Source organism: Ochotona curzoniae, unplaced genomic scaffold (genome assembly GCF_017591425.1).
Source record: "Ochotona curzoniae isolate NIBS_2020 unplaced genomic scaffold, NIBS_Ocur_1.0 contig_2688, whole genome shotgun sequence".
Lineage (NCBI taxonomy): Eukaryota > Metazoa > Chordata > Mammalia > Lagomorpha > Ochotonidae > Ochotona > Ochotona curzoniae.
This window is the reverse complement of record NW_024465553.1, coordinates 19,896,767-19,909,549: the sequence shown is the minus strand read 5'-3', so window position 1 is coordinate 19,909,549 and position 12,783 is coordinate 19,896,767. Positions and strand designations below refer to the sequence as shown.

At 48.0% G+C, this 12,783-nt stretch overlaps 1 protein-coding gene across 3 annotated transcripts in view; it reads right to left on the bottom strand.

The window, feature by feature from the left end:
* Positions 1-12,783, bottom strand: part of MAP3K9 (mitogen-activated protein kinase kinase kinase 9) — a 62,200-nt gene that overhangs the window by 16,327 nt on the left and 33,090 nt on the right. For all 3 annotated transcript variants that reach the window (XM_040975365.1, XM_040975363.1, XM_040975364.1), the window contains exons 4-7: positions 4,461-4,609; positions 3,123-3,298; positions 1,528-1,768; positions 101-223 (exon numbers count right to left, since the gene is read on the bottom strand). In XM_040975365.1, coding sequence (XP_040831299.1) covers positions 101-223; positions 1,528-1,768; positions 3,123-3,298; positions 4,461-4,609 — 689 coding nt within the window. The remainder of the gene's footprint in view (positions 1-100; positions 224-1,527; positions 1,769-3,122; positions 3,299-4,460; positions 4,610-12,783) is intronic.

Sequence of the window (12,783 nt, the reverse complement as noted above, 5' to 3'; positions counted from 1 at the left end):
CATGGATGGAGCAAGCCTGGACCAGTGGGTGGCTGGACAGAGCAGGGGATGGGTGCTCCTGGTGTGTTTGGGCCCCAACCAGTTTGGGAAGCAGTCTCACACTGGATGGCTCGAAGGCGAGGGATGATGGTGGGGCTGGCGGGAGGACTGGAGCGCCTGCTGATAAGACTTTTCCTTTTGTCCATGGTGGGGGAGGCCTGCACCGTGAACTTGTGCTGGAAATCTGCTCGAGAGAAAGACAAATACATGCATATGCATTAGATTCTTCCCGTAAGAAAAGCCACACAATTTATCACCTGCCGTCAGGCCCCAGGGATAAGGCCCCATTGCCTACAAAGCTCAGTTCACCTGGGAAATGTTATTTCAGAACCGTCTTTTTTTCCCACAGGGTGTGGAAGGGTAAATGGATGAAAACGATGGAAAAGTTATCACCCAACTGAACTTTGTGAATCTTCCTAAAATTCTCTACACAGTGCACACAGGTGGGAAGCAAACAGCTTTTTTGCCCATGTGATGATGCTGACCAGTGAAGGAAAAGAACTTACCAATTCATATGAGCCATGAACTCCTAAATCGTTGAGTACACCACCCACTTTTCAGGACCAACACAGGGGACTGATGCTTTACACGAAAGCTGGGTGGGGAACGGTGCTGAGGGCCAACGCTGGGAGGGCACCAGAGCAGTGAGGGAGCCAGGCGAATGACCCTCAATCTGACATACTCCCAAGGCAGAAGGCCTGTGCGGCTCACAGCTTGAGTCTCCGAGCTGTGGCCTCCTCATCCATATGAGAAGCACAGTGACTAGCTAGCAGCTGCTGGTGGCCCCGGGGATCTGCCCCTGAACCCACCCTCCCAGCAGAGGGAAAGTGCAGCTTTCAATCAGCACCACCGTGCCCAGCAGCACCCAGGCATGTGCAGACGCTCAGGGGACCTACAACCTGGTGCTGCCTAAAAAGAACAAAACAGGCAGCAAGGGGACCAGTGCCGTGTCCCAAACACCTTCTCCTGAAACGGCACGACTTCCCATGACTGTCCTTAGGCCACCCTCCCTAGTCTCTGTGCCTTGGTCCCTAACACACTCATAAGCTTGTCTCTCAGGGCCTCCCTTATTCGGAACACAGGGCCAAGTGCACATGTGTGCGTGTGCGGATGCAGACACACACACACGTTTCTAACTTCATTCCTCCACATCTCCCCAAGGCTGTCGGGCCACAGCAGGACACATCCTGGGAGATCAAGTCCCATGAGGTCTGTAGCCCATCCTCATCTGTGCTAAGGAGGGAATGCACCCTTGAGATGAGTTCTGTCTCCTGTGTGACACGTACACAGACACACACCAGGGGACCCCACAGTTCCCACAGGGAGAGATGTGCCCATGTCAGCTGCAGGAGCGTTGCCCCTTGCAGGCCCTGCTCCCCTGCAGTGGGGCAGTTGGCTGCTCTCTCCCTCTGAACGCATGATCCTGCGTGAGACTGCGAGCATCGGTGCTCCTTGTCCTGTTCCCACTTTGGACCTCCAGCCACTGACCAGAGGGCAGGCTGATGCGGTTGCCATCCTTGAGCTTCAGCCGGCTCTTCCTGAACTTGCCCTTGCGTTTCTTCACTCGGGGCTTCTCCTGGCACAGCTGGTGGATGATGATGTGGAGCTCCCGCTCCAGGATGTCGATCTCCCGCTCGGCCAGCTCCTGCTCACGCCGCCGCAGCAGCTCCTCCTGGTTCTTCTGCTGGAGCGCTGCCCGCGTCAGTTCCTCCTCCCAGGTGCGGAGTTCCTGCACAGTGGGCGGGACCAACAGAGGGGGTCTTGGTGGTGAGGCCCCAGGGGCCCTTGAAGGGCTAGTGCTCCCCACAGGTCCAGAATTTCCCAGGATCCCCAGTGGAAAGAAGGGGCTGAACACCTGTCTACCCCAAACTGTGGGGCAGGGAAGCTCAGGATTGTCATAGGGGCAACATCAGAGAAGCTACAACCACAGGTCAAGCCCTACACATGGCAGCTGAGAGATTGACATGAGCATTTGGTGTAATATAGTCAACAGCACCAACATTACAGCTGCAAGTCACTTTCTAGTGTATTACATGGGACAGTGCATCTAAATTATGACAGTACATGCTTGAACGGTGTCACCCTCTTGTTAGAATGGGTTTAACTTCTGATATAGCAGCGCCCCCATCTATGCAGGGTCTCCCCAAGACCTGACGTGGTTGTCTGAGATGTGGAGAGTACCAACCCCCGTATGTACTGCACTCTCTTCTGCACAACAGAGTGCTTCAACTCAAGGAAAAAAGAATTAAAAGAAATCCTTGCATATTTTTTTCATAGTTCACATCTTCCATGAAGTTTTGGAAGACTCCCCCATATATATGATTTCATAGTTTTTTATATCAAAATGAACTTATCTTAGAATTTTATTTTTCCACAAAATTTTTGAAGCTCCCTCATGCAAACACCTATGATAAATTCAATTTACAAATCAGGCCAAATGAGAGATTAATAACTATAACTAATAATAAAATAGGCCCACTATAAGAACATAGTAAACTTACAAATCATTATTTTCTCAAATTTCCTAACAGTCGTTTTGAAGCCACAGTTACAAGGAATTCAAAAGTCTATGTGAACACCCCTTGAGGTCCTCTCTGTCCCCCTTAGGTCTATCCTGCAAGCAACAGAAGTATTCACAATTGCCTTGTAACTATGGATGCTGAAAACTAGCAAGAAGGGGAGAGTTAATTGTCACTGAAACAGAAAGGCAGATGGAGTTGTCCAGAACCCCCTGGTTGGTTTCGGCTTACAGACAAAAGGCTCTAAACACACACAAAGTGCCAACTAACTTCCGATCCAGAGTACTGTCACCCTGTGCCACCCAGAGAGGCTGTGGTTCTCAACGTTACAGCACTCTGATCTCTAGTTAACCTTCCCCTACTGTGGAGCCAGGAAACCTTTCTAGAACTCATGTTACCTGCTGGCAAGCTGAGACGCCCCACTGGTAACTACCCAACAAGCTTCTCCTTGGACAGCTGAGGAGACATGGAGCAGGGAAGTGAGCCTGGGAAAATCGGGGAGGTGGGCCGAAGAAGGGCTGCCAGCTGGGTGTGTGTTTTTTTCACCGTATTCTCTCTTCTTACCTTTTCTTTGGCCCTGAGTTGGTCAAACATCTCCTGGATCTCATGTTTCCAGTCATCCTGCAGGCAGTGGAAGGAGTCCTTGGGCATTTCAAAGAAACCAGACTCCTCGATGGTAGTCAGCTGGTCCAGGATGCTTGTGAAAGATGGTCGTGAATGGGGATCGGGGTTCCAGCAGTCTGAACGGGACATAAGGGGAAGCAGAAGGCAGGAATGGGCAATCGCAAGCCTTAGAATCTTGTGGGAACTCATTTAGCACAGAATTGTCTCTCCTTTCAAAAAGAGACTGACTTTCAGATAAGTCCAAGCAAGGTTCAGGTTACAAAACAAGCTGCCTACCATCAGTTATAAAGAACGAAGCTGGAGACAAAATCAGCAATTTTACACCCACTTGAATCTGACTGTCATGAAATGTAAGAAAAGCAAGTCCACGGCAGTTCTTAGGTCAAGTATGACTACCTTAATGTACATGTCACTGCATGATGCAAACCCAAACCATGAGCAACTTTGTCCTGACACTCAATTTCCCATAAATCAATGGGCTACCCTATCTTCTCACACCTCAATGGATGACTAGGCAGAGATAAAAAGCATTAGAACTGTAGTTAGGAAAAGTAAGTTCTTTCTAATCCCAGTCCAGACAGTAACCAGTGCGGTAGCCATCTGTCCATTGAACCTCTTTGAGCTGTGGATTTCTGCTTACAAATGTATGGGATCTGACCAGATAAAGTGCTTGTTTGAGAGATAGAGGGACAGACAGACATGGAACTTCCATCCACCAAATGCCTGCAATGGCCGTGGATGGACCAGGCTCAAGCCCTCCCAGGTTTCCCAAGTCTCCCAGGTGGATGGCAGAGATCCAGAGCCATCACCATTGCCTCCCAGGGTGTACATCAGAAGGAAGCTAGAATCAAGACTGGAGCTTAGACTTGATTCCAGGCACTGCAATGTACGATGTGCATATCTTAGACAGCAACTTCAGTGCTGTACTGAACACCTGCTCGCTAAGCAACTTTGAGGGTTCCTTTCTTCTCTTATGTTCTTCATTTCTATATGAGGCATACAGCAGCCCTGGAATAAAAGCTGCTATATAACCGTGTCTTGCACTAAATAACAAAGGACTGAAGTGCTGGTCAGCAAGCTTTGGTCCTTGAGTTAACTTCCACAGACCCTGGGGCAGAACAGAAGGGCCTCTCTCAGCAGGGTGTACCCATATACTTCAGAAGGCCTAACAACTGCCCACAGAATTCTTCCCTCATCCTTGAGTAATGCAGCTTACGGCACTGGCCGAAATCTACCACGTGTCTGTCTCCATGTTCAGACAGGCCAGGGGTCACTTACCTTCCATGAGCCTGGCGAAAGGCTCTGGGCATGTCGAAGGAATAGGAAGAGCAAGTTTGTTCATGGCCACTCCATAGGCCACTGCCAAGCCATCGATGCCTCGGAAGGGTACCTCACCGGTCAGCAGCTCCCAAAGCAGCACCCCATAGCTAAGGAATGGAAGGAGATGACAGCTGTGTATAGTGAACCCCAAGGTCTGGGCCAACTTTGGAAATCTCTCTCTCTTAAATATCCCTATTTGTCTGACTAACCGTTCTTCAAAATCCAACTTAAATGGCTCATCATTCATTCACTCATTTATTCATTCATTTAAAATATCTGCTAAATATTTTCTTAGCATCAAGCTCAATACCAAGCACTGGGACAGATCTCATCCACTAAGAGATTAGTGAGTGGGACAGAATACAGGGTGATGGATCATGGGAAAGATCCTATGAGGACAAAGGAGCAGAATGGGGACAAGCGCTGGCCCTATACACCCTGGATGCTGAGTGAAGGAAGCAGGTCAGTGCTCCAGAAACAAGGTTAGCATACAAAGTTGATGGCTGCAGAGCATGGGCCTTCCCTGGGGCCTGGATCCAAAGATGAGCCACGGGTTCAATCACACACTGGGGCATCTGTGAGGCTGCAGGTGGGCTCTCAGAGACATCTGGCCAGTCTCCTTGGACAGTGGCTTGTTCCCTGGAGGCCTCCAAATATCATCAATCTTTAACATGTATCTACAGGGACAGACTGCTACTGGTCTTGTCTGGACAAGTAGCTGGATTTGGGTTGGAAGCTGATGGGAACAAGCTTGGACACTTTGGGAGGCATCTCCTGACATTCAGGGGTTCCTGAGTCCCATCCAAGCTGCCATATATTATTGTTGCTCATTTACCAGTCTATGGGTTCCTGAAGGCAGGCACAGTAGCTTGCAGCTTTCCCAGGGCTTCTCCCAGGCTCTAGTACACAGCAGGCATGCACAGACATGCAAACTGCTTTGTGTGCATGGGAATGAACCTACAGTCAGACGATCTTACAGGCTGCATTGGCTGCTCTAGAATCAACCTCAAATACCATCAAGAAGTACATCACTGTACTTCCTGCCAAACTGTTCTTATCGAGGCAATGGCTGCACTGGGAAATTTCAGCAAAGCAACCCCAAAGACCCATCAGATGTTGGATGCCAGCTTCCCACCTGAGGAACCTGCTCCTGGCACTAGTGCCACCTCTACTCTGGTGTCTGGGTTCCAGCCCCTTGCACAGACAGTGAGAGCAGGTTTCAAGGACCCATGGGAAACTTGTTTGTGTCCTTGGCAACGTCTGGCTGCTTCACAGAGAACAGCTCTGCTATTACCTGGCTCGTTTCTCCCATCCCTGCACTCAGCTCCATTGAAGGGCTGTACAGTGAAAAGAAACCACACTAAGTAAGACTTAAACAGACTTGAGTGAAAAGACCATATCACCTTGCATCCTTGCAGAAGCACCACTCATAGGACAACAGCAATGTCTGCCTCACAAAACAGTCAAAAGGATTCAGTAACAACAGTTACTCCTGGCCCAGCAACACCACCGATGGCTAAGACACGTGTGACTTCCCCCAGGACAGGGCCTGCGGAGGGCCATGTGGAGCCTGCGGCGTCTGCCGAGAGCCTTGTCCAGGGCTGCCTGCACTCAGATAAGAGGCCCTTCCGGAGATGACTAAGCCAGCCTGCTCTCTTCTGCCAACACTTCTCTTCATTTCTACTGCACAAGATGGGGGCCAGAAAGGAACACTCAGCAGGAACAGAATCTAAGAAAGACACTGGAGAAATATGAGACACAGGGCACTGAGCCACAGCCTTGGGTGCATGGCACAATGTCCGCGTGACCATTCTCTGCTCCTGAGGTCTGCTTTGTCATGCTCCCAGGGTTGGAGGAAGGGCAAGAGGACCATGCGAGACCACTTACAGACAGCCAGCTCAGCCAAAGCACTGCCAGAGTCCTTGCACCCCACAGAGAACCGCCAGCTTCCGCAGACCAGTCAGGTGTTTCCAGGAGCTCTCACTGCCGCCAGAGGTTCAACGAGCCTTGACCATTTCACAGGTCACCTTCACCTGTCACCTTCCCGACCAGAGTCAGAAGAACTCTCCACTACAACCAGCCGGTGACCCTGCATTAGTGCTAAGGCTGGCAGCTCCCTTATGTGGGGTGGGCTGAAGAAATCTTGCACTGGGTAGTCACCAGCGAGCCCACATTCCAGGAACCACATTGTTTAATGATCACTGGCAAAGATAATTGAGAAACCACTTTGCAAAAGTGTAATTTAGAATGCAATGCTTCTTCTATTGGACTCTCATTCAAATGAATATATATACACATATATGCATATGGACACAATCTGTTTAATAGCATGATAATGTGTCCAGTGGCATGAAATGTACAAGGCAGCTTACAAAACAGAACAATCTCATTCTAAGGGATGGGAAGATCAGCTCATGAAGAGAGGTAAACACACTAAAATACCAACCTGGCTTATTTGTAAAAGTGAGTTTAGGATCAGTGAAACAGAAACTAGACAGTGAAGGAGCTTCTATTCCTTAGGTCATTCCCCAAATGCCTGCAACAGCCAGAAGCTGGGATTGGGAGCTGCAGCCAGGCGTTGAAGCCAGGCAGTCCAATATAGAACACAAGCATCATAACAGCTAGGTCAAATGCCCACCTGTGTTGTTTTAAAAACTTAAAATGATCAAGAATGCATCGCTATTCCATCCCTCATACAACAAGAAGGAAGTCCCCAAGGACCAAAGCCTTCTGGGCATATCCACTGCTCTCCCTGCACAGCTCAACTACATGGGGGAATGCAAAGTCAGATACACAGAGAGGAGCAGAGACAGAAAGGAAGATCTTCCGTCCAATGATTCACTCCCCAAGTGACCGCAACGGCTGGAGCTGTACCGATCCAAAGCCAGGAACCAGGAACCTCCTCCAGGTCTCCCACACGGGTGCAGGGTCCCAAGGCTTTGGGCTGTCCTCAACTGCTTTTCCAGGCCACAAGCAGGGAGCTGGATGGGAAGTGGAGCTGCCAGGATTAGAACCAGTGCCCATATGGGATCCCGGTGTGTTCTAGGAGAGGACTTTACCTGCTAGGCCACGCGCTGGGCCCTAGGCTACTCTTCTTAAGGAGGTCCCTTCCAAGTTGACTGGGAAAACTTGGACCCAGACCAACATCATACCCTTCACCTCAGCATGAACACTTTGTGATTTGGTGCCCAGAGGGTGCCTAGAGTTTTGGCTTTTGTCTGCTGCATAAACTAGGTAACTCCCAATTGTCCATATTAGTAATTTGTAAGTCAAATTTAGGATCCGAAATCAACCTCATCTGTCACTGATGAACATTCTAGAACCTGCAACCTCACCTGACACTGCTACAGGGACTATGACTGGGAAGAAAGGAGGAAGTAGCAAGGACTGGGCACTCGCCTCTCTTGGTGCAGGTGTATGTTCGTCCTTTCCTGATGCTGCCTTCCACCCCTGTGAGGACAGTTAGGAGGTGGGGTGGGCTGGTGCTGCTTCAGAATTATCTGTGCAGGTTGTAGTCTCCTTGAATATGAGAAGGCCCCACCCCGCCCCCCATAACCACACCCAAAGAGCAAGAACAACAACTCAGCTGGCAACAGCAGAGCCCAGAGAGGCCCAGGATGAATTTCAGCAGGGGAGGATGGGCGGGGGCCCAGACTTAGTTGGTGTCTGGTAGTCAGCAAACAGTTCTGAATGAGTTCAAAATGAACAAATAGGTTACAACTTGGGAGCCAAGATTGTAGGCTCAGGCTAGCCCTCTCTTGGACAGCCTGCTGGATGTCACTCACCCTGGGAAAGTGCAAGTGTACACGCACGGTCACTCGGTACAAGCGAGGCTTAAGAGTCTTGTGCTTGGTTCTGACCACAGCTTCTGCCTACGCTTAAACACGTAACTTAATGGGTACAAGTACCCACATCTGTAAGACCGAAACAACAGCACCCACTTTGGGCATTCTTGTGAGGATTAGTTGAGATGAAATGCAGATGGCAGTAAATATATAGCCTAGCCCTCAAGCATTTGGGTCTGGGAAGCTGTGAGATCAGCTGGGGCCACTTAGAAGAGGAGAGAGGAATTAAAGAGCCATTCAACGGAGTCCACAGACTATCGTGAAAGAAAGTCTGTAGCATGAATGCTAAGAAAACTCGACGGGAACAGGCTGAATTCTGTTTGCTAAACACAGTCATCCACCAGTGAGTGAGGAGGCTCACATCCTGGGAATGATTTTAAACCAGTGACCCAGGCCCAATGCGGTAACCTAGTGGCTAAAGTCCTCACCTTGCACGTGCCAGGATCCCACATGGGCACCGATTCATGTCCCGATGGCCCTGCTTCCAATCCAAAAAGCTCCCTGTTTGTGGCCTGGGAAAGCAGTCAAGGATGACCCAAAGTCTTAGGACCCTGCACCCATGTGGCAGACCGGGAGGAGGCTCCTGGCTCCTGGCTTTGGATGGACTCAGCTCTGGCTATTGTGATCACTTGGGGAGTCAATCAGTAGACAGAAGATCCTCCTCTCTGTATATCTGACTTTCCAATAAAAATAAATACATCTTTAAAATAAATAAATAAATAAGCCAATGACCCACTGGCAGATTATGCAACAAAGTCCAAGATTTCATCCAAAGAGCTGATGATCTGGGGTTTGCCTGTAAGCTGTTCCCCTTACAGAGCACCTGTTTCATGAAATGCCTCTTGCAGGCTCTATGAGTAAAGGGCAGGACCCACAGATCAGCCTCAGAACAAGGATCCCGTGAATTAAAGCTAAAGGTCCCAGATGACACGGGCGTAGCCGATAAAGCTACCATCTGTGGTACGGGAACCCCTCAAGGGCTCCTGTTCCAGTTTCAGCTGCTCCACTTCCAACCCAGCTCTCTGCTAATGTGTCTGGGAAACCAGTGGAGAACAGCCCAAGTCCCTGGGTCCCGTTACGCACATGGAAGACCCAGAGGCTCCTGGATCCTGACTTCAGATGGGCCCAGCCCTGATTGTTGCAGCCATTTGGAAAGTGACTCAGCAGATGGAAGATCTCTCTTTCTGTTTCTTCTCTCCCTCTCTCTCCAACTCCAAATAAATACATCTTGAAAGAAGGCAATAGAAAAAAAGAGAGAAAGGGAGAGAAAAGCAAAGGTCCTGCCTTGCTCATTCAAAGGACAAATCCTTGCAACGGCCTTGTCCTTCCCACCTCTGTCACGATGCTTTCCCATCCCCTAAGCTTGTCTCTGGAAACCTGAAGCAATTCTGTCCAAGAAATCACCAGCAGAAACCTCTAGAGAATGTGGCACTAAAACCTGAAGAAAGTCAGGCTTGGGCTGGGAGAAGAGGCCAAGCACGCCCACGGGAAGCAGCACGTTCCGGAAGCATCATGGTTTCCCACGAAGAAAGGCCAAGTGAATGTCAGAAGTGGCAAATGGCTCATTCCCCTTCGTCCACAGTAAGGGTCGTGACCGAGCTGCCTGCTCCTGCCTCTCCTGGAGCCAGGCGTGCCCAAGTAACCAGTGCAGACAGCAGGTGTTCAGGGCTGCGTGCGGTTTCCAGATTGTCTCCCCATTAAAGACCAGCTGCTGGCATGGATGAGCTTTCTTCTTTTTATAAAAACAGTCGCTCATTTCGTCCACTCAGACAGAGGGAACCTGGCTTCCTGGATGATCCTGCAGCCAGGGCTTTCTGGGCCACACCTACAAAGAGAAATACGCTTCTATCCTAGTTCAGCCTGTGCGCCTCCTGGCAAAAGAAGCCTTCTAAACAAAAGGTCAAGCAACAGAACAATAAACACACACACAACTGCCATTTTTCCAGACCAAAACATTAGACATCAGTAAATAACTGAATCTAACAAGACTGGGTTAGACATTCTAAGGCAATAAAAAGCTGTTTCTCATTAACTACTTCATCCTTTAGTTAATATGTGGTTAAATAAAAATCTACACACGTAGCTACAGAGCATCACTGCAAAAAATTAAATAAGCTTAAACAAACGGAAAGATGTCCTATGTCCACAGATTTGAAAATTACTACATTCTACTGATTCCCAAGGTAACACGTAGATTAAACACAATTCCTACCAAAATCTCAGATGCCTATTTTAGAAAAACTGACGAAAGGATCCTTAGAGGCTTAAGCAAATGTTATAGACTTAAAATGGCCCAAACAATCTTGAAATAGAACAACAAAACTTAACTATGGAACTACAGTAACCAAAAAAGGATGGACCCAGTCTAAGGATACGGATGTAGATTAATGGAGTAGAACTGAAAATCTAGAAATAAACCCTGTAAGGTGGCTGTTAAAAAGGATGACAGATAGGCCCAGTGTGGTAGCCTAGCAGCTAAAGTCCTCACCTTGCACATGCCGGTATCCCATTTGGGCACTGGTTCATGTCCTGGCTGCTTCACTTCCCATCCAGCCCTTTGCTTGAAGCCTAGGAAAGTAGTCAAGTACGTTCCTAAAGCCATGGAACCCTGCACCCACATGGGAGACCCAGAAAAAGCTCCTGGCTCCTAGCTTCGGATGGGCTCAGCTTCGGCCACTGCGGCCACTTGAGGAATGAACAAGCAGAGAAGATCTTTCTCTCTGTATCTCCTTCTCTCTGTAAAAATCTGACTTTACAATGAAAACAAATAAATCCTTATAGAAAAGGATGGCAGACAAGTCAATGGGGAAAAGAACAATTTTTCAATAAACATCACTGTGACAACTGACTAATCAGATGGAAAATAATAAAGTTAGATCCCTACCTCAAACCACATGTAGATATTTACTCATAATGGGTCAAAGGTTGAAAAATAAAAGCCAGAATTATAAAATTCTTAGAAAAAAGCATAGCTATAAATATTCATGACCTTGTACTAGGCAATGATTTCTTACATATTAGACACCAAAACAACAAAAAACAGAAATTGGACTTGATCAAAATAAAGAATGTCTGCTTAACAACACCATTAACAAGATGAAAAGGTAGTCAACAGAATGAAAAATTTTGCAAATTACATATCTGTTAAAGGACCTGTATCCTGAATATATCAAAAACTCTTTCAACTTGAAAAAGACAGCAAACCCAAATACTGAGTTGGCAAGGAATTTGAGTAAACATTTCTGCCAAGAAGATATCACAATGGCTAATAAAAACAGAAAAAGTTAATTAACATCATTAGTCATTGGAGAAATGCAAACCAAAACCGCAATGATATACCACTGCACAGCCACAGAGACGGCTATAATTAAAGAAAGAAAAGAAATCGGAACCCTGTTCATTGCTAATGGGAACATAAACTGTAGCTGTGATGAAAAAGCTTGGTTCCTAAAACCATCAAAGATGGAACTATCATATGACTCAGCAACTCTACTCCCAGGCGTGTATCTAAGAGAACTGGAAATACACGTTCACACAATTACCTATAAACAAATAGCCACAGTGGCATCATTCATGACAGCTAAAACGCGCAAACTATCCATTGTCCGTCAGAGGATAAATGGATGAACATTACCTAGTCACACAATGACATATGATTAAGATATAAAAAGAATGGAGTTCTGATGTTAGCTACAATGGATGAACCTTGAAAAGACGACACCAAATTAAAGCAGCCAGTCACAAAAGACTAAACATTGCCTGATTCCAGTTATCTGAACTATCCAGAATTGGCAAACCAGTAAGTTAGTGTTTGGAAACAAGGGAATCGAGACAGAAGGGACTGGGCAATGGGGAGAGTTGGTAAGGGATTTTCTTTTTTTTTTTTTCTTTTTTTTATTTTATTTTTATTGCAAAGGCGGATATACAGAGAGGAGAGACAGAGAGGAAGATCTTCTGTTCGATGATTCACTCCCCAAGTGAGCGCAACGGTTGATGCGATGCCGATCTGAAGCCAAGAGCCTCTTCAGGGTCTCCCGCGCGGGTGCAGGGTCCCAAAGCTTTGGGCCGTCCTCGACTGCTTTCCCAGGCCACAGGCAGGGAGCTGGATGGGAAGAAGGGCCGCCGGGATTAGAACCGGCGCCCATGTGGGATCCCGGGCGTGCAAGGCGAGGACCTTAACCACTGCGCCACCGCACCGGGCCAAGGGATTTCTTTTTGTGGTTGATAAAAATTTCCCAGAAATAGACACTGGCTATAGTGGATTGAATCTTGGCCTTAAACAGGTATGGCCACGTCCTAGTACCTGGGATCTGCAGTTGGAATAGAACCTCCCCTACAGGTCTGGACAACATGTCCTTGTCACATCTGTCTGATCTGCAGAACTGCAAGAAATGAATTTCTGGGCAATCAAGACACAACCACTGACTTCTATGCTT